Genomic DNA, 21,875 nt, shown 5'->3' with positions numbered 1-21,875 from the left:
TCTTTTTTCCTGGTTCTCTCCCTCAGCCCCAACCAGTCCCAGCAGAAGACTGCCCCTCCCTGAGCCTGGTTCTGCTGGAGGTTTCTTCCTGTTAAAAGGGAGTTTTTCCTTCCCACTGTAGCCAAGTGCTTGCTCACAGGGGGTCGTTTTGATCGTTGGGGTTTTCCGTAATTATTGTATGGCTTTGCCTTACAATATAAAGCGCCTTGGGGCAACTGTTTGTTGTGATTTGGCGCTATATAAATAAAATTGATTTGATACACACATATATATATACATACATATACATACATATATATACATACATATACATACATACATACATATATCAATCAATTTCAATCAATTTTTTTATATAGCGCCAAATCACAACAAAAAGTTGCCCCAAGGCGCTTTATATTGTAAGGCAAGGCCATACAATAATTACATAAAAACCCCAATGGTCAAAACGACCCGCTGTGAGCAAGCACTTGGCAACAGTGGGAAGGAAAAACTCCCTTTTAACAGGAAGAAACCTCCAGCAGAACCAGGCTCAGAGAGGGGCAGTCTTCTGCTGGGACTGGATGGGGCTGAGGGAGAGAACCAGGAAAAAGACATGCTGTGGAGGGAAGCAGAGATCGATCACTAATGATTAAATGCAGAGTGGTGCATACAGAGCAAAAAGAGAAAGAAACACTCAGTGCATCATGGGAACCCCCCAGCAGTCTAAGTCTATAGCAGCATAACTAAGGGATGGTTCAGGGTCACCTGATCCAGCCCTAACTATAAGCTTTAGCAAAAAGGAAAGTTTTAAGCCTAATCTTAAAAGTAGAGAGGGTGTCTGTCTCCCTGATCTGAATTGGGAGCTGGTTCCAGAGGAGACAAATATATATATATATAAAAAACAGAGCAAAGACACGTTTATGAGTGCAAAGTCTCAGCGCAGCCAACACGAAAAAGTAAGTCTCATGTTTGTTTTGTGCGGTTTGTTTGCAGGTATGAAGGCCACAGCAAACAAACAGACACAGTGACCGATGGACAGTTCCACGGAAACAGAACTACAATCAGCACGTCTGTCTTGCTCTGACATAAAGTCCAGAAACCTGCAGCCACAAGGGTCCGACTCCAACAGAACCCGAGCCGGTGTTCTGTTGAGATGAGGTGCGTCGTCGAAATGAGGTGCATCACGTAACTGCACGTGTGCACTGAAAGAATTACATGACACAGTTCGCTTATTTTGATGGGCAAGTAAATGTATAAATTGTTCATCCGAACGTAGTAATGTATAAAATCTACTCACTATAAAACGACAAGTATTTTTAAACTGGATTTAGCTTATTTTGCAGGGCAAAATATACGTACATTTATGCTCCTAACGTAAAATACAGAAAATGTTTTACTTACTAGGCTATAAATACAGTGAATACAATTAATAAATAAAAAAAAACTTTTAGGAAAAAAAAAAAAAATGCGCATGCGCAGTTGCACGTCGAGCGAATTACATCATCTCCCCATGTGTAGTAGCGCGATGCACTTCATCTCGACGGGACACCGGTCCACTTACACACTTCAACACTCAGGAGTCAAACCTTCTACATTCTGGTGGAATTCTGACATTTGACAGATAACGTTCTCGTCAACTGAAGGATAAATTTCTAACTGTTCTAAAATCAAAGAGCGTCCTGTTAAGTGACGTCACACAGCAGCGGTTTGTTTCCCGTCAAAGTAAATGAGCTCCACCCACCGCAAAGCAGCCGCTAGGGGCGCTGCTGCTCTGTTCTCGTCCGTCCCACTCTTTTTTTTTTTTTTCCAGAAACTTTATTGAAAATAAGTATACAAACATAGAAAACAGAACAGAGGAGGGAAAGTCCAGGGGGATCAGATAAACATCGCATTTTGGTTGCTTGATTTAGAAATTAGTTTGACATATTATTCAGTCTCTTTAAGTTAAGATACAAAATAACAAAATAATTCGTGCCCTATTTCAACAGGATATAATATCTGTGCCCAATGTAATTTTTTTACTGGCGAAACTTTGTAAATGATAATATCTGGAACCAGAGCTGGTCCATCCTCCAAAAACTTATGATAAATAACAAAATGAAAGATGTAGCGTTTAAACTTTTGCATAGAATTTACCCCACTAATCAATATGTGGTAAAATTTCTCCGTCCTGCTGTCCGCGTGCACCGTGGAGACACAGTTCCGTCAGGATGCTGCAAAAATCATCATTTAATCAAATTAACGACACATCCGTTCATTACTTTCAAAATAATACGGTCAGTATTAAGATCCAAATTTTCAGTGACTTCCTTATGGAGTTAAATTTGTCTCATTAATATTTGCAAATGTGCAGAGAGTGATGGCGTCTTTTAATATGACCTCTACAATTGAAGTCCGTTTCCTGTCAGTCTACGAGTCTTCTGAGTTCACATTAAACTACCGGGAGGTGGGAAAACCACCAACAATGTTCTGAAGTTAGGTTTTTTTTTCTTGTTTTGTTTTTTGCATGATATACACACTACGGTCCGGATCGGTGATATTTTATTTGCGTTATTTCTTCTACACATTTCTTTCCAAAACGACGAAGTTTTTGCTTTTATTTTGAAGCCAAGCTGCTTTTCTTAATATTGCTTAGCTTTACGCAGGGCCATTGTGGATCAATACTTTTGCTACAATAATGGCCCCATATCGTGTGCTTTCACGTACGTGCACGCCTGCACTAAAAGATAAATGGACACTTGTTTTGAAGAATAAAGGATTAAAATATATAATGCAGGTACGCGTCCTGAAAGGGTTATGCGCTTGCTTCATCCCAGCAGGTGGCAGCATTACACGTCACGGTGGACAAAAGAAGAAGAAGAAGAAAGCGGCCGGTGTGGTGGATATTCGTCTCTTCTTGACATCTTGAACTGTTTAAGGCGCTTTCTTACTGTCGTGTCAAGTGTATAAACGGCAAATTCTTCAGTTCGTGCCGTTGTTTGTTTTTGTTCACTTTGTTTTTGACTTGTCATCGTGCTAACATCGCTACTAAAACACTTTGACGTCGTAATAATGGATCAAATTGGACTAAAAACACAACCACCGAAGGTAACAACTTATCTATTTTAATTCAGTGGATTTCTAAGCTGTTTTCTGGATGTTTTAGTTCGACATTAGATCGTGTGTTAGTGTGCTAACGTTAGCTGTGCTAAAGCTAAAGTCCGCCAGCGACGAGCAGCTGTCGGAAGAAGTTAATTATTGTTCTTTCTAAAAACGTTCTAGTGGGTTCGAGTGAATGTCATTTTGCCTAAAGTGCCTCACTTCAGTGTCGAGTTAGCAAAAGGCTAACTTTAAACTGGTTAAACGTGTATGACTTTGGGGGCGTGGCGTGATTCAGCAGGCCCAGACATGTCTGAACATGTTACACAAGTTATGACTCTGACGTCACCGCACAGCGATGTTTTCACGGCCAAAAACGGTCACCAGAGGACGCTGGGATAATGCCCAACCTCGAGAATAACGTACATTTGTTTCAGACTTCTCTGGTACAAAGTAATCTAAAGCATTTTGTCCTAATGTACTCGGGAGTATTTTACCCTGGTGTAGTGTACTTCTGGTGTAGCCCGACACCAGGTCGGTCCATGGAAATAGAGACCTGGAATGGACGTCACGTGACTAGCGGCGTGCCGCACGGCGGCCATTACTAAGGGTGTAGAGAGACTTTGAGCCAGTTAGGAACCTGTTAAACAGAAGCGAAATGAGGGGTAAAAAAGGCAGCCAGTGCTTCACCATCAACTGCACCAACTACAAAAACAAATTCTCCAATACTAAAATGAACTGTACAAGAGCCTTAATGTAAGTCCCTTCGGCTGCTCCCTTGTTTGCACTTGGGGTCGCCACAGCAAATCCAAGGTGGATCTGCATGTTGAATTGGTACAGGTTTTACGCCGGATGCCCTTCCTGACGCAACTCCACATTACATTTGAATTCCGGGATTTGAACCCGGAACCTTCTGCACTGAAACCAAGCGCATTAACCACTTGGCCACCACCCCTTACAAGAGCCTTAATGTAATCATGTAAAATAAATGTCTATTTTAAAGTCATGTCGCAATTTAATATTGATACCCTGAGTCTATAACTCAACACCATAAGTTCTTTTCATTAAGCTGCATTCACATTAGGGGTGTTGGAAAAAATCGATTCACGTCCGAATTGCGATTCTTATTTATTACGATTCTGAATCGATCCAAAATGTCCAAGAATCGATTTTTAAAGTTTTTTTTTGTTTGTTTTTTTTTTTTTCTTCATTTTCTTGCTTACTCGTTGCGTGTACTGTTTGTCAGGCAACGGCTTCCATACGACAGCGTCCCCGCCAGGGAGGTCCTGCGTGCTTCAAACACTCGTGAGCTGCAGCTTAGCATGGCGGACGAAGAGCTAATTCAGCCAGCACCGTCTTTGCTGAAGGCAAATGTTTGGGCGCATTTTGGATTTTATTATTTGCTGCGTAAGAAGGAGATTGACATGACTTATGCAGTGTGCAAAATCTGTAAAATGAAAGTCAAGTACTTCCGAAACACTTCAAATCCGCAAGTCCACATGCTACATCATCACCCGGAGCTAAAAGAGCGGAGCAGCGGTATCTGCCGACTACTGACCAGCGCTTCGCTAAACTGCCAGCCAACTCTTTGTAAATTTACATCTAGAATCACTTGATTAACCTTGTAAAACTGCATTTTCTTAAACATAAGCATTTTTTAAGTAATATAACTATTTCTCAGAGCTCTTTGAATCGAAAATCGATTCTGAATGGAATCGTCACCTCAAGAATCGGAATCGAATTGAATCGTGAGTTGTTGTACGATTAACATCCCTAGTTCACATGCATGCAAATACGGAAACATATATATATACTTGCAGTGCTGTTTAATATGAAATGTACATGGTGGTCACAGGTGGAATTTAAATTCTAAGTATGGTTGGAGGGGATGGAGGAGGTATTTTTACCCTGACTGAGGGTCAAAAGTCATAAATTCTGAATGGCTTTATATCTACTTGTAATAAAATGTTAGTAAAAACCATATATATCTTGTCATTAAAAGACTAGCAGTAATATTACAGTGGAAAAAGCAGCAAGGTAAATGAGCACAATGGCAAGGCATACTTCAGATTTATATTTTAATACATAAGGATTTTTTTTATCCAGGCATGTATGGGTTCATTAGAACGTTTAATCAGCTTGAATATAACTTACAAGGCTTCATTTATAAAAATTCATTGAGAATTATGATGACAGGAAAAAAAAACATCACAGTAAATGAACAGAATGTCATATTTTTCCCCAAATTTCCACACTTTACATAAAACATTTTTTTCTACCCATGGGTTCATTAGAAAGATCAATTAAAGGGCTTTAAAATAAGACCACTTTTATTAAAATCTGTTAACAAATGGCGACAATAAAGCGAGAAAAGCAGCACAGTTTGTCATGATTTCCCCAAATTTCTGTATTTTACATAGGTTTTTTTTTTCACCCACACATGCATAGGTTCATTGGAAAGAGCTCTCAAAGGGCTTTAAAACAAGCCTACATTTATTAAAATCTGTTAAGAAATAGCGACACTAGTGCAAAAAAAAAGGTCAGTTTATTATTGATGATCAGCACATCTCCACCCTTAGTAATGGCGCCTTCCTGTCCTGAGCGACGCTACTAGATTGAGGCGCGCATGTCCATTCCAGGTCTCTATTTCCATGGGTTGGACACCTAGCTCTCTCTCCTAGGCTGTGATTGGTCGGCGGCTGAGACGCTGACGTCAGCGTTGGTCAGCCTCACTTTGGTCAAGTTTGGGGGTGTGGCATGAGCGCTGCTCTCCTATTGGTCGTTTGCAGTCGGGCTATCAGGACACTAGAAGTGGGAATTCCTAATCCTAAATGGCAGCCAGTATCCAGCCCAATTCAGGCCGGTTGTCGGGCTAACCCTGGTGTAGTTTACTTCAGAGTATTTTACCCTGGTGCTGTGTAGTGTATTACCCTGGTGTACTTTACAGCTACAGAGAGTATTGCTTTCTGTAGCCAGTGTCGCTGACCGAACGGTCCCCCCTAAAAATCGGTCCGCTCTGCCTTCAGTGCGCATGCGTCATTAGCCACGGTTCGCGGATTAACACCTCGTTTCTGCTTCTAACTGCACTTCAGTCATCATCTATCTAGGCAACAGATATCTGAAGCTTTTGTACAACAATCATTTCCACATAAATTCAACATTATTTCATCATAAATGACTGAGGAAGTGATCATAGCGCTGCTGCTAGCTGATGCTTCACTGCACGTTGGTTGTTTCAAAGCATTGCACAGTTTCTGCTTAAGACAGCTGCATTTCTGCTTAAAACTGACCTTAGAATGATTTAAGGGGTTTTATCTTGTCATCTGATGGTTAATAATGGGGATGCAGCTATTAATTATTTTAGTAATCGAGTATTCTATCGATTATTCTGGCGATTAATCGAGTACTCAGATTAAAAAGTACTTTTGCGTTTCTAAACAACATCAATAGTCCAGGGCTCTCCCTAAGCAATGGCACAATGCCGCTGTGTCAGTCTTAACATTTTGCAGAAATGGTGATGGGATGTGGCTTTCTGCCTTTGTGTTTTTTTTTTTTTTTTTTTTTAACTACTTGTACATTTTTTTTAAAGGTTGGTGGACTGGGTCCCTGCGTGATTTTTTTTTTTTTATTTTTTTTTTTATCCTTTCTCTGCAATTCAGCAGATGCATTTCAGCTGGAGGTTGAACATGGAGGCCTCGCAGTCAGTTCTTTTTTTTTTCTTTTTTTTTTTTACAGTGTTTGTGAAACGTTGTGTGCTGCCTAAAAAAGTGAAAATTAAAAAGCGAAACACTCGGTGCAAGTCTGAGCAAAACAGAAGAAAGACTGGACTTTGGCTCAGAGGATCGTTCAGAAACTGTTTGTCAGTGTGGCCGGGGACGGAGCCGTGACTCCACCGGTGTGAGGTGAGTGCTGAGCCGCTCACACCGGACAGAAAGAGGCAGCAGCCGGCTGAATGGTCACACCCCATGTCAAGCAGACAGTGTGTTTTATAATAATAGACAAACACACTGCTTTGCTTTAAATGTGCAGTAAAACTATTACAGATGATCAGCATGGACCATCTTTCTCTTAAAAGGCTTTAGTTTACTGTGTCGCGTTGGAAAGCTGTAGCCTTTTGGCGCTAAATTGATTAGCGTTTCCATGGCATATGCGCATGCTCTAGTCGTCTTCTGTTTTTTTTTTTTTTTTTCTGGGGATGTTACAGCGCCATACACAGGCCTGGCATATGTACTACAACGTTAAATGGAGCTTCGAGGCACAGAATTTGCCTCAAACATATTTTGTAATCAAATTATTGGAGTTACTCGACTAATCGTTTCAGCCCTAGTTAATAAACCCATTAATCCATTTGACTGCTTTGGGTGAAACATGGCCTCGGATTTAGAGGTGCTGATCTTCATCCCAGCCATTTCACACTCTGCTGCGAACCGATCCAGTGAGTGTTGGAGGTCACCAGCAACTATTATGTCATATCAGACCATGGTTCTCAGCAGGAAACCAATGGATTGCCTACTCCAGGGTAGGGAATACGGCCTTACCCCAAGTGAAGGAGTTCAATACCTCTGGGTACTTAGAGCGTGAAATTGTCCGGAGAATCAGTGCAGCAGGGGCGGTGTTGCATTCGCTCTACCATACTGCTGTGACGAAAAGGGAGCTGAGCCAAAAGGTGAAGCTCTTGATCAGTCTTCGCTCCTACTCTCACCTATAGTCATGAGGGTTGGGTCATGACCGAAAGAACTAGATCGCGGGTACAAGCGACCGAAATCGGCTTCCTTAGGAGGGTGGTTGGCGTCTCCCTTAGAGATAGGGTGAGACGTTTGGTCATCCGCGGGGAGCTCGGAGTAGAGCCGCTGCTCCTTCGCATTGAAAGGAGCCAGCTGAGGTGGTTTGGGCATCTGGTGAGGATGCCCCCTGGGCACCTCCCTAGGGAGGTGTTCCAGGCATGTCCATCTGGGAGGAGACCCCGGGGAAGATCCAGGACTAGGTGGAGAGAGTATATCTCCACGCTGGCCTGGGAATGCCTCGGGATCCCCCAGTCTGAGGTGGTCAGTGTGGCGCGGGAAAGGGAATTCAGTTGATTGGACATGACTTGGAAAGACACACACCTGTCTGTACATACAGTTGTGTTCAGTTTACATACCCCGACAGAAGTTCAGATTTTTTTTTTTATTTTGCCCATTTTTCACAAAATATTAATGATAATGCAAAAACTTTTTTTTTAATTCATGGTTTGTGGTTGTGTGAAGCCATTATTGTCAAATAACTGGTAAATCATAATAATAACAGAAACTACCAATTGAACCGGTGTCACAGACCAAACGCCCCGCCCAAAAAATTGTTCCGCCCTGCCTTCACTGCGCACATGTCATTTAGAACGACAGCAGCTTGTCTGAGAAGAACTCTCTTCACCTAAAGTGATCAAAGGGGAAAATGTGATTATTAACCTTCAGATGACAAAGTAAAACCTCTTAAATTATTCTAAAGTCATAGTTTTAAGCAGAAACGAGGAGATATTGGTGAGTTGTGACTGACACTTTGAAATGACGGCTCAGTGAACGCAGCAGCTCGTCTGGCTGCAGCGCTCTGATCGCTTCCTGCCTCTTTCATGATGAAATAATGAATTTATGTGGAAATGATTGTTGTACAAAAGCTTCAAATGTCTGTGGCTGAGATAGATGACTGGAGGCAGTTTGAAACAGAAACAAGGTGATAATCAGTGAACCGTGGCTGATGATGCACAGAAATGATGCATGCGCAGTGAAGGCAGGGCGGACTGATTTTTAGAGGGGGACCATTCGGCCGGCGATACTGGATTCAAAGCAGCCAGTTCTTTCAGGGTTACGCATTTTGTAAAAATGACTTCAAGTAGTTTGGTCAGTAGTTTATTTCCTCTTGGCAGCAGGTGAGCTGTTTATCTTTTGGATCAATCCTGTCCATGAAGTTGAAGGTTGTTGTGTTGTTTCAGAGTCCGTGGGGTTCTGTTGCTTCAGTGACTCCGGCGTCTCTGGCTGATGTGATGAGTGAAGAATTGGCCCGACAGTTGGATGAAGAGAATAACTCCTTTCTGGAACTGACAGCGTAAGTCTTCAGTAGACTCCATGAAGATCACAGCTACCAGCATTTTAAAATGCTGCAGCAGACGCTCCAATACGCCTTTTGTCTCGGTGGACATTGGGGCTGGGACGATGTCCTGGCAGAGCTACAAATAATAGCCGCGAAATGTGGCGTTCAGACACACATTGCCTTCGAGTCTGGCCTCTTTTTGTTAAATGGGAAACATTTGGTCATAGTGACATTTGTCAGACATGACATGTCTTTTCTCTGTCTTTCAGTCCTGAAGCGGATCTGCTGTTGGACGACAGAGTTTCTGACACCGCCAGTGACTTGATGCTCGCTCAGATGCTGCAGATGCAGTACGACCGCGAGTTTGACGACCAGCTACGCCGTGAGGAGAAAAAGTTCAATGGGGACAGTAAAGGTAGTAAGACGATAATCTGACGCACAGTTTGATAGAGCGAGTTTTAATTTAATGTCTTTAAAGGGTCAAATTACAGACATGGTGAAAAATTCAGAGAAGTTTGTGAAGACTGACCATGTTTTCTGTGTGTGTCCAGTGTCCATCTCTTTTGAGAACTACCGCAAAGTCCATCCGTATGAGGACAGCGATAGCTCTGAGGATGAGGTCGACTGGCAGGACACGAGACATGACCCCTACAGAGCAGGTAACGGGAAAACAACTGCAGCTGCTTTAGCACTGGCGTGGTGACTTAGAACCTGTGGATTAACTCAACGCTGCGTGCCTATAGACCTGCGGCAGTATTGACTAAGAACTGCACCCGGTCTTTGTCTAACAGTGCAAACTCCTTGTTTGTGATCTTTTAGAGAAGCCTCAGACCACACCCAGGAGAGGTTTCTCTGGCAAAGGGAAGAACATCACCACCAAGCATGACGAGGACACCTGTGGACGCAAGAACACAGCGCGCATGGACAACGTGAGACAGATTGTTTGAGGAAGCAGAAACAAAGCGTTCTGATCCTCTGATACTGTGTGTGTAACTCAACAAACAGCACATGTAACAGAAACAAAAGTGATGCTGGTGTCGTCTCCTGCAGTTCGCTCCTGAGGTCCACGTGGGCGACGGTTTGGGGATGGACCTGAAGTTGTCCAATCAGGTGTTTAACGCTCTGAAGCAGCACTGCCACAGCGAGCAGCGGCGCAGCGCCAGGCTGCACGAGAAGAAGGAGCACTCCACCGCCGTATGCACGCACGCACAACCGCACGCACGCTGACAGTTTGTCCACACACAGTGTTCTTGTAATCGCGCCGTCTCTTTGCAGGAACAAGCAGTGGATCCTCGGACCCGTCTGCTCATGTACAAAATGGTCAATGCCGGTGTGCTGGAAAACATCAACGGCTGCATCAGCACTGGGAAAGAGTCCGTCATCTTCCACGCCAACGGAGGGAGGTGAGTGACCAGTCTGAGGGGGAGGAGTTCAGAGGAATCTTCTGTGTTGTCATCAGTAGGATGAGACCGTGTGTGTGTGTGTGTGTGTGTGTGTGTGTGTGTGTGTGTGTGTGTGTGTGTGTGTGTGTGTGTGTGTGTGTGTGTGTGTGTGTGTGTGTGTGTGTGTGTGTGTGTGTGTGTCAGCCTGGATGAGCAGCCGGTTCCAGAGGAAGTGGTGCTGAAGGTGTTTAAGACCACGCTCAACGAGTTCAAGAACAGAGACCGCTACATTAAGGATGACTACCGCTTCATAGACCGCTTCAGCAAACTCAACCCGCGCAAAATCATCAGGCTGTGGGCGGAGAAGGAGATGCATAACCTGACCAGGTACTGACCACCTGCTGCACGCATGGCGGCCTGAGGGTGGTGCCATGTAGGGATGCTCTGATTCACATTTTTTTCACTTCCAATCAGTGAATTTGGATATCTGCCAATACCGATACTTTTCTGATCCGATACCAGAGCTCTGTTTGCTTTAATATTATTATTATCATTATTGTTTTTTATATGAGGATTTTCTTAAAAACTGATACCTGAAAGTTCAGCTTCAATTTGCCAGAAGGTTTATCTAAGATGAAAGCCTAGATTTGATGTTTTGGTGAAAAAATTAAATACTTTTTTTTTTTTAATAGACTTTTATAGCCTTATTTTTATAGACAGACAATAGTCATCTCTCTCTCTGTTTCTCAATTTCAATGGAGCTTTATTGACATGGGAAACATGTTTACATTGTCAAAGCAAGTGTTAAGAGTAAAAATTAAGTTCTCTCTCCCTCTAGCAGTTTTCATGCTGCACAAACTTTGAACTTTTTGAAAACACCAAGCCTTTCAACTGCGAAATAAACCGTAAATTTCTAAATGTATCATCAGCGATGCTCATGTGCAGGATTTTAATGGAGTTTTTTTTTTTCTCCCCCCTTCAGCGGACTGAATCTCTGTTCACTGTCTTCCTCACCTGCGATCTGAGCTGACGTTTGTTTTATTGCCTTTCACAGCCTCGGTACGCTGAAGTGGCTAACCATAAAGCGCACATTTTCAGCAACAATTCAGTTCATTTTTCAGAAAATCCATGCTTGATGAACAGACAATTTGAACCCCAGAGCCGGGGGGGAAATTTGCCGCTACCCGCAGCTAGAACACTGTGGAAGAGAGCTCTCTCAAACACCTTGGCTTCAGAAACTCCCCTCCTCACACTCAGCAGCAAACAAAGTAGAGAGCAAACAGCTGCAGTTGAGAGGATTCACAGTGTGGCTCCTCACATATCGGAAAACGTCGCGGGTTGGATCTGTATTTTCCGATTCTTGAATTACGTTGGTATCGGAAGCCGATACCAGATCGGTCGCAACCTTACTGCTGCGTTAACTGAAGGTAACCGTGTGATGTCATTGCTGGTTTCTCAGGATGAAGAAGGCGGCGATTCCCTGTCCAGAGGTGGTGCTGCTGAAGAAGCACATCCTGGTGATGTCGTTCATTGGCAAAGACCACATCCCTGCACCCAGACTCAAAGATGCCATGCTGGGGTCCGAGGACATGAAGGTGGCCTACGAGCAGGTCCTCCAGGTGCAGAAACATGTCTGTTGTAAAGCTAACAATAGCAGGTGATGTGTTTAATGCAGCAGGGAAATCAGGACAAAGCTGGAAATCTTTTGCACTTCTGAGTCTGACGGTCATTTCTGGAAGTGCGCTACATGCTTCCAGTGTTGGAATGAGACTCCAAACTGTCTCGCCTGCCTAACAACCTCACAGATGATGTCGTCATCAGTGGATTAGGATAAAATTTAAGATGAAATTTTTCTGAAATGCATAGAAAATAAATGTAAATTTGAACAATTCTTTTGCTCGCTCAGCTTTGAACACTTTTGGAAGTATTATAATTCCAGTTTGGCTTAAGTCCATTTTCAGAATTATATAAATTATTTTTTTTTTTGTCCTTGCAGTTGATGCAGCAGTTGTACCAGCATTGTAACCTGGTTCACGCTGACCTCAGCGAGTACAACATACTGTGGCACGACGGGAAGGTACGCCCCTCACCGTCCTCTCGTCAGCCCTCTCTGTGACTTTCACCCTTCATGATCAGCTTCAATAAAATACATCATGATTCACTGAAATGCATGAGGAAGACAGAGTGCATTATGGGAGATGTTTGCTGTTTGACAGTCGATCAGCCTGAGTGACTGGGGGGTTTGAAGCTGTTTTTTCTCTTTCTTCATTGATTTGTCCTTTTTTTTTTGTTTGTTTGTTTTTTGTTTCTTCACACTTGTGTCATTTTAAAAAACTTTTACTCGGTGTCTTGATGTCTGTAGGTGTGGCTGATTGACGTCAGTCAGTCCGTTGAGCCGACTCATCCTCACGGCCTGGAGTTCCTCTTCAGGGACTGTAGGAACATTTCAACGGTAACGCCGCCACTCCACACTGATTGACACATGAACATATCTATTAAAAAAAATACACACAAAAGCCTTCTGTACCAATTAATGATTTTCATCAATATTTCATAAAACACTTGAGATGAATACAAAATTATTTTCTAAAAACAATTTTTAAATTGTGATAGTTCTTCCAGAAACGAGGTGTGAGTGACGCGATGAGCGTGTACGATCTCTTCAACGTCGTGACTGGACTCAACATCCCTGTCAGCGGAGACGACAAGGCTGCGTTTATCGCTGAGGTAACGACCGCAGTCGGTTCTGGATGCGGCATCGACTTTGAGTTAGTGACACAACCGCAGTGTTTTTGCAGAAAATGTTTGAGTTGGTTTCATTTTTGGCGATAAGAATCAAACTCTGATTTAGTTATTGTCTCCGCTAGCAAAGTTGGAGGTTTTGTTTTTGCCCGTTTGTTTGTAAACAACCTGTAACCCACAATGTTTCATATATCATGAAGTTTTTACTGAAGCTTCATGTCCTGATAGATGAGAACTGATTCAATTTTCAAGGTCATAGATCAAACTCAGGAGAAATCTTGGAAAATTGGAAAAATCCCCATCTTTAACATTGAACAAATTTTCAAAAATTCATACCTCTGTCAAAAAAGATGAAATTTCTTTCAAATTTGAGAGTGCTGTGTAGGATGGTATCCTTTATCAAATGACAAAGTTTAGTCCACATGTAATCCAGATGACAGATTTTGTGGCCATTTAACATTGAAAACCCCATTTAATGTATATTTTGCATTATATCTTAATCAAAAGTGCCTCAGTCACTCTCATTTTCTGTTCTGGATTTACCTCCACCGCGAAAATTGTACGGAGGTTCCAATTTTATGCAGGGTCTGCCTTTTAGAATAAATAGTTGTGTGCCTTAAGGGCACCAAAATCTGAAAAGTTTGGTGCCTCTCAGAAAAGTTTGGTACCAAACCTACCGCTACGCAGCATAGCGGCAAAGCAACTGGGGGGGTCTGGGGGCATGCCCCCCACAAAATTTTGAAATAAAAGGATGCAAATTGTGCATTCTGGTGATATCTGGGGCAGATTCGGGGTGAAATTATGGAAGAACAAAAAATGAAAGAGATCCGCACAGCCAGTTAGCTCCCAAACAAGCCTTTAATAACACACCAAAGGTGACGTTTCGGGCATCGCCCTTCATCAGACAGGCTGAAATTATGGAAGGGAATTTTTGTGTTTTTGGAGTAATATTTTCTGAAATTTTGAAATTTTCTAACCTTGTCAGAAGCTGAGATGACCCCATGCCAATATACACAGGCAGATTGGCATGGGGTCATCTCAGCTGCCGATGTTTTATTAAACATCCAGCCCATTAACAATCATGGTGTTGATTACACTTGTGATTACAGAAAATCTATTAGCAGTCATCATGGTCATCTGCCATTCTCTGCAGCACTTTGTGTTCTTGCTCAGAATATAAGGCAGCTCTTCCCTCAAAAACTCTGTCATAATTGTGTTTATAAACCAGTCACCACTTGCTCTAGTTTTTCCTTCCCACTGTTGCCAAGTGCTTGCTCACAGGGGGTCGTTTTAACCGTTAGGGTTTTTCCGTAATTATTGTATAGCTTTGCTTACAATATAAAGCGCCTTGGGGCAACTGTTTGTTGTGATTTGGTGCTATATAAATAAAATTGATTTGATACACACATACATATATATATATATATATATATATGTACATACATATACATATTTCAATCAATTTTATTTATATAGCGCCAAATCACAACAAACAGTTGCCCCAAGGCGCTTTATATTGTAAGGCAAGTCCATACAATAATTACGTAAAAACCCCAATGGTCAAAACGACCCCCTGTGAGCAAGCAGCCCCAACCAGTCCCAGCAGAAGACTGCCCCTCCCTGAGCCTGGTTCTGCTGGAGGTTTCTTCCTGTTAAAAGGGAGTTTTTCCTTCCCACTGTCGCCAAGTGCTTGCTCACAGGGGGTCGTTTTGACCGTTGGGGTTTTTACGTAATTATTGTATGGCCTTGCCTTACAATATAAAGCGCCTTGGGGCAACTGTTTGTTGTGATTTGGCGCTATATAAATAAAATTGATTGATTGATTGATTGATGTCACTATTTCTCTTATTTCTGCAATTTTCTCTTGTCGTACAACTTAATTTAACTTTTATTTAACCAGGTTAGACCCGTTGAGATCGAGACCTCTTTTGCAAGAAACACCTGGACAATTATAGTTTCCAGTTCACCTAAAGCCCCTTTCACACCGGGGTGCTCCTGGTTGCTCCCAGTTGCGCCGTGCATCATGATGACGCCGTGTGGAAGCAACTCAGTGCCGAGATGATGCAGCTCGCCGCCACAACAGTGCGAGAGGCGCAAAGGAGGAAGAACGTCACACACCTAAAAATTAAACGTGTTTAATTTTTTTGGCGTCCTGTGCTCGACGCAGAAAGGAAGTGGTTCCAGCGCAAGTCAGGGCAAAGAGTTACCCGGCGTGACTCGGAAGCCAGTTTTTGGTTCCTGCTGTGTTGCCGCAGTATAAATCACGCTGGATTGTTTTTATACCGTGTACTTAATGCAGTAAAAAACTACACGCTGAAAAAAAAAAAGACCACAGAAAAAAAATGCAGACTGATTGCCAGAAATATCCAGTAAAAAGTCCAGACATCTCTAGTCCACTCATGGGCGTTCGTTCACGTGCGCACATGTGAACATTTAAAAGAAAAAAAAAAAAAGTCTGGCTGCAGGCATTAGTTCCTTGTCCTCTGCTCAAACTCTCACATCACAGTTAAAGGACATAAGTCCAGGACATGTCAACATCAAGTAGAACTCCAGACATCTCCACATTTGCTCAAGGACGGTTTGTGCGCGCGCATCTCGCGGTCAAGGGAGGAAAGAAACTATAACGGAACTCAGAGCGCAGCCTTGCAGCTCAGCACAACAAGTAGAAGAAATGTCAGAGTGCACAGTCTGTCTGCAACCAAACTGTGCACCCTGACTTCTCTGTGCAGAGAACCTGCAGGCTGCGTTGTCACCTCCTCTCTGCCCCCTGCTGCGCGCACCTGACGCTGATATTCCTGTGTCGTCATGACACCACAGGAAGCAACTGGGAGCAGCCCCAGTGTGAAAGGGGGTTAACCTGCATGTCTTTAAATGTGGGAGGAAGCCAGAGCACCTGGAGGGAACCCACACAAACACGAGGAGAACATGCAAACTCCACACAGACTAGAGACTACATGCAGGAATCAAACACATGACCTTGCTGTGAGGCAACAATGCTAACCACTAAACCAGTGTGCTGCCCAATTCAGACCTTTTATAGCAGCTTTGCCCCACTCATTAACCTCACAGGAATTCTGACAGGGAAAGCACCACAGGGGGCCGAGACAGTTTCACATGTGTAGCAGGGATAAAGACGTGCCCATATCATGATGCTTGCACCACCATGCTTCACTGTGAACTGTGGCTTGAATTCAGAGTTTGGGGGTCGTCTCACAAACTGTCTCCGGCCCTTGGACCCAAAAAGAACAATTTTACTCATCAGTCCACAAAATATTCCTCCATTTCTCTTTAGGCCAGTTGATGTGTTCTTTGGCAAATTGTAACCTCTTCTGCACGTCTTTTATTTAACAGAGGGACTTTGCGGGGGATTCTTGCAAATAAATTAGCTTTACACAGGCATCTTCTGTCACAGCACTTACAGGTAACTCCAGACTGTCTTTGATCCATGCCATTCTGGTTACTCTTCTATCCATTTTTATGGTTGTTTTCCATTTTCTTCCACAGGTCTTTCTTTTTTTTTTTTGTCCATTTTAAAGCATTGGAGATCATTGTAGATGAACAGCCTATAATTTTTTTCACCTGCGTATAAGTTTTCCCCTCTCCAATCAACTTTTTAATCAAACTACGCTGTTCTTCTGAACAATGTCTTGAACGTCCCATTTTCCTCAGGCTTTCAAAGAGAAAAGCATCTTCAACAGGTGCTGACTTCATCCTTAAATAGGGGACACCTGATTCACACCTGTTTGTTCCACAAAATTGACGAACTCACTGACTGAATGCCACACTACTATTATTGTGAACACCCCCTTTTCTACTTTTTTTTTTTTTGTAATAGCCCAATTTCATAGCCTTAAGAGTGTGCATATCATGAATGCTTGGTCTTGTTGGATTTGTGAGAATCTACTGAATCTATTGGTACCTTGTTTCCCATGTAACAATAAGAAATATACTCAAAACCTGGATTAATATTTTTAGTCACATAGCACTACTATTATTCTGAACACTACTGTATGCAGAGCTGAAATACAGAGATCGGAACATGAAAACACATTGGCTAGACAGGAAACGGCTTTGTATGCACTGAACAGACAGAGGACACACTGTAACCCCCTGTGGTGCCAGTATGGTGAATTATGTACCACATGTGCTGAGTGTCCACTACATGATGTCACAGAGAACTGAAGAAGAAAAGTTTTTTTTTTTTTTTTTTTAATTAAATGGCAAACTTAAACCTGAGCTATTTCAAATCATAAACTATTGACACTAATGCTACGCTGCGAGGGCTAACCGCTAACAAAGCTGTGTGTGAATTAGTCGCCATTCCAACAAACTGTTATTGTTTATCGCAGAATAGTTACCGACAGAGGGCCGGGTTGTTAACAGTGTTAATGAGACTTTGTTTGAACAGATGAGAAATGATTTACTGAACTGAAAGCTGGATGAGTATTTTAGCGTTTTGCGTGATGTTGCCTGGGTAAAACCTCTCAGCTGCCATCATTATATCAACATCCTGCTTGTTGTATAAAGCAGACAAAGTTGAATAGTTTAATAGTCTGAGTCGTCACGGTGTAGTGTCGCTGCTGTGTCGTTATTTTCTGTTGTCTTCCGCCACCAATGTGTGAAAACAGCGTTAACGTGCGGGCGCATGACACTGACTACAAAAAAAGAAACCCCTGTTGGGGAAGCAGTTGTAAAATTGTGTCTCTCTTTCTGACAGATCGTGGCATTGGAAAAGAGGAATGAGGATCACGTGCAGCGGCGAGGGAAGAAAACATTTCCTGTTTCCTCTCAAGATGGAGACCCTCCTTTACAACCCGACACAGACGACTAACGCTCGCCGCCACCTCGCCATCACAGCATGTTTGAAAATGCTGCAAAGACCAGCAGAAAGGAGGAGGTTCTTGGGGCCCCATCCACTCAATGACCCACCAGCTGCTTTTTGTAAACAGCCAGGATGCGGCGCCTTCTCCTGGATGGAGAAGAAACGTGTTTGACAGCTGCTGCCTGACAGAGACAGTTGGAGTGACAAAAAACACACAGCAGGGTTTAGTTTAGTTTTTTTGTTAATTTTTCTTGCTGCCATATCTCAGATTGTCATTGGTCCAGGTAGAGCGCACCATATCCCAGCTAGGCGTGTGAATCTCAGCACTGACAACGATTCGTTATGCACTTCAGTACACTACCAGTGATACGATACATATAGCGATACACAACGATACGATTCGCCCCTGTTCCTGATTCAATGCTATTTGATATGTATTTGGTGATTCATTTCCTCACAATGTGATACGATGTGATTTGGTGCGATACAGTGGGATTCAACATGATGCAAAGAAATACCAAAAATTTATATAGAAAATAAGCTGCTGAAGTATGGGTACTATGGTATTCTTCTTCTTCTGATTCTACTAGAGGCAGAGAATTTGTTTTACTACTTATAAGCAACAAATTTACCAGATTCAACATTAAGGAACAGGAGTCGGTTCCCTCATATGTGGAACCTGCTTCATCACACTGTCAGAACTTAAACAGTAAAGAGTTAAGACAACATCACACTCAGTGAGTAAGGTAAAGTGAGTCACTCATTGACACCACCTTGGCAAAAAATGTTTGAGGTGCGTCAAAAATCTCCAACTGCTTGCGCTGATGTCGCGTACCTGCACGTTGAAATAGATTTGTTGCAGTAGAAATGTGCATTCAGGCTTCCGTTGAAGCAGTGATGGTGCATTCAATGTGCCTCGATGGAAGCATGCAGCACACGATGCATCATGTATTGTTTTTAAGAAGTTCCTCGATGTTTGTCTGCTCTCGGTGCGTTTCTCAGCCTGAACCAGAGAACTCCGGCACTTAGTGCCACAAGAAGACAATTATTTTAAAATTGAGAGTCACAGCACCTCATTCATTCACATCAGCGTTCATCACAGCCATCAATCAATTGTTAAGCGTTCTGCACATGATGAAAATAAATCTCTTGATCCACCAAGACAAAATTTAAAAAAATGTTAAGTTACTCTGGCCTCTGTGTGGAGAAGAGACACCACGCAACAGTGTACACGCACTCGATGACGTGCCGTTTACGTGCGACGCCTACCAAAAAAAAAAAGGGTTCTGCCGGCGGTGGAAATGCAAACCAAGCCCAACTTGACTGTTCCGACCTGCACCGCTCTGTGGAAACGGGGCTGTCGGCACACGCTGCATAAATCTTCAAAGTCTGACAGCGCCCGAAACAGCAGAACATAAAATCAGCAAACAATCTAAACTTTACTTTTAGTTTTTTACAAGTGGAGATAAAACTAGATTTTCCTAAAATGTAAACCTGATTTGGATGCAGTTTGTTTTGGAAATGTCTAAATATTTATGGACCTGACTGTTTTCAGTTGGAATAATTTCTGATTGAGTTTATTTTTTCTTCTTTCATGAGTCCCACCTGCTGACGTGAAACATTTTGGGACCAAAGATGAATATTTTTCTTTTTAAATACCAGACTTTTATAATAAATAAATGCTGCAGAGCCTGAAATGACTCCAGGTGATGCGTTCGGGTGCTGCAGTGAAGACTGGTTTCACATTCAGCTGTTTTTTTTCCCTGTCGTGGACAACAAACCATAGAAGGAAAAGGATCAAACTTTGGTTCAGTACATTAAAAAATAAAATAAAATTCACGTCTTTTGGGAAACGTTTGCTATTAGTGAAGTAATTCTAAACAAAAAACGGGCAGTATGATCCTTTAACGGTCACCCCGCTGATACTGGTGTCGCAGAACAACTGTGCCCCCGTAACAATCTGCCCACCCTGCCTTCACTGCACGTGTGTCATTTGGGACCACAGCAGCTCGCCTGAGTCTGATTCTCTTCAACCAAAGTGATCAAAGGAAATAATGTGATTATTAACCATCAGATGACAAAGTAAAACCTCTTAAATCATTCTAAAGTCAGATTTAAGCAGAAAGGAAGCGAAACTTTGACACTGAAATGATCAACGCGCAGTGAATGCATCAGCTAGCAGCTTCTGTAGCCGCGGCACTCTGATCGCTTCATCTTTCATGATGTAATAATGCTGAATTTCTGTGGAAATGATTGTACAAAAGCTTCAGATATCTGTCGCTGAGATAGATGATGACTGGAGACAGTTTGAAGCAGAAACGAGGTGATCTGTGAACCGCGGCTGATGACGCATGCGCAGTGAAGGCAGGGTGACCGATTTTTAGGGGGGACCGTTCGGTTGCCCACACCGGCAGCAATGAGATGGATTCCGATGATGAGCGATTGTTTTCCCAAACCGGCTTCCTCAAAGGAGGTTTTAAAAGTTTTTTGTTTTTCCTTTCCCACCTCTATGGTTCAGGCAGTGCGCGATATTTAATAGTCACATTTTTTGCATGGAAGGTCATTGGGGGATGCAGAAAAATTAAATTCAATGCAGTTAATTTCTTAAGTCCAACTTTATTCTGAAGGTGTGGACCTTTCTAGAGGTCCTGAGGGGGAAATGTGGTTTAATGATGTAGAATTTTAGGATTTTTTTTTTTTTTTTTTCTGTAGACTTTCCATCCTTCACTAAAAATTTCAGGCCAGTTTGCATTGTCTGAATCTTTATGGTAAAATGGTAAATGGACTGCATTTATATAGCGCTTTTCCATCTACATCAGACACTCAAAAGTGCTTTACAATAATGCCTCACGTTCACCCCGATGTCTGGGTGCAGTCATACAAGGTGCTCATTACACACCGGGAGTAGCTAGGGGATTAAGGACCTTTTTCCAGTCATGCTGGGATTTCAACTGACGATCTTCTGGTCTCAAGCCCAACAGTTTAACCACTAGACCATCACCTTTATATATTTAGTCAACAGTTCAGAGCTGCTTTTGAGCATGATGGGGTCAAAGGTCACAGCAGTTTGTTCCAGCAGCTGAAGTGAAGGCTGATTAAATAAATGTTTTCAGGTGAATGTACTACAGTCATGATTTGAAATGTTTGACTGCAGAAGGGAAAATGTCTTTAGTTTAAATCACAGAGATGTAAAAACAAACAAAAATGAAGTGGACAGTGCAGAGCGCACGTTGGCTGAAGCGGCCGTGGCGTCGCTCCAGCTGCCGTTTCAACATATTTTATTTATTTACAGGATCACATTTATAAATCATGACTTGTCACCTAAAATCAACAAAAATTGTCTTCTTTATACAAGATGGCAGATGAAAATGTCATGGAAATTAGCTTTATGTCTGCTCTAGTCTTTCATGTTTGTGGTTTGAGGTTATGTTAGTTTGTTGTCACATGATTTATGGCGAATGAATGATTTTGTGAATTTATTTTAAAAAATTGGATATTAAAGAAGTGGAAGTTTTGTCTGGATGTTAGTGATTTGTCTTTAACAGGTTGTGATCATATGACCTCCATCTGATAACGCCACTTTGTAAAGCTGCGAAAATTAGCATGACTTCTGATTGATTCTGACTGAATTTTAGCAGACAGGTGCTACATGAAGAAATCCTGGGATTTGGGGGTTTTCCCCTGACGTCACGGGATTCCGCTAAAGTTTCCTTACTCCCTGTACAGGGAGCAGTTGGAGTTTGAATACTGTATCACCTGGAAAACCTGGTATCGACTCAAACCTGATACTGTTCTTCACTGAAGTC

General features: G+C 42.5%; 1 protein-coding gene across 2 annotated transcripts; it reads left to right on the top strand.

Annotated features, from left to right (window-relative positions):
- Positions 1-2,840: 2,840 nt before the first annotated feature.
- On the top strand, positions 2,841-19,894 carry riok3 (RIO kinase 3 (yeast)). Of its 2 annotated transcripts, XM_034185869.1 has the most exons (13): positions 2,841-3,069; positions 9,026-9,138; positions 9,393-9,538; positions 9,675-9,782; positions 9,943-10,052; positions 10,174-10,317; positions 10,399-10,526; positions 10,710-10,892; positions 11,965-12,124; positions 12,502-12,582; positions 12,868-12,957; positions 13,119-13,232; positions 17,965-19,894. In XM_034185869.1, the coding sequence occupies exons 1-13, from the start codon at positions 3,034-3,036 to the stop codon at positions 18,076-18,078; spliced, it is 1,527 nt and encodes a 508-aa protein (XP_034041760.1). In that variant the 5' UTR covers positions 2,841-3,033; the 3' UTR covers positions 18,079-19,894. The 2 variants fall into 2 exon arrangements, with proteins under 2 accessions (XP_034041760.1, XP_034041840.1); XM_034185949.1 differs by lacking the exons at positions 12,868-12,957; positions 13,119-13,232.
- The last annotated feature ends 1,981 nt before the right edge of the window (positions 19,895-21,875 follow it).

Source organism: Thalassophryne amazonica, chromosome 1 (genome assembly GCF_902500255.1).
Source record: "Thalassophryne amazonica chromosome 1, fThaAma1.1, whole genome shotgun sequence".
Classification (NCBI taxonomy): Eukaryota; Metazoa; Chordata; class Actinopteri; order Batrachoidiformes; family Batrachoididae; genus Thalassophryne; species Thalassophryne amazonica.
The sequence above is the reverse complement of the archived record's forward strand: the minus strand, read 5'-3'. Positions and strand labels throughout refer to the sequence as shown.

Bases quoted from the DNA above. Each gene is read 5' to 3' on its own strand.
- riok3 (XM_034185869.1), top strand. From the start codon at position 3,034: ATGGATCAAATTGGACTAAAAACACAACCACCGAAG. The intron at 3,070-9,025 runs GTAACAACTTAT...GTGTTGTTTCAG, and splicing joins TAAAAACACAACCACCGAAG to AGTCCGTGGGGTTCTGTTGC. The intron at 10,053-10,173 runs GTGAGACAGATT...CGTCTCCTGCAG, and splicing joins ACACAGCGCGCATGGACAAC to TTCGCTCCTGAGGTCCACGT.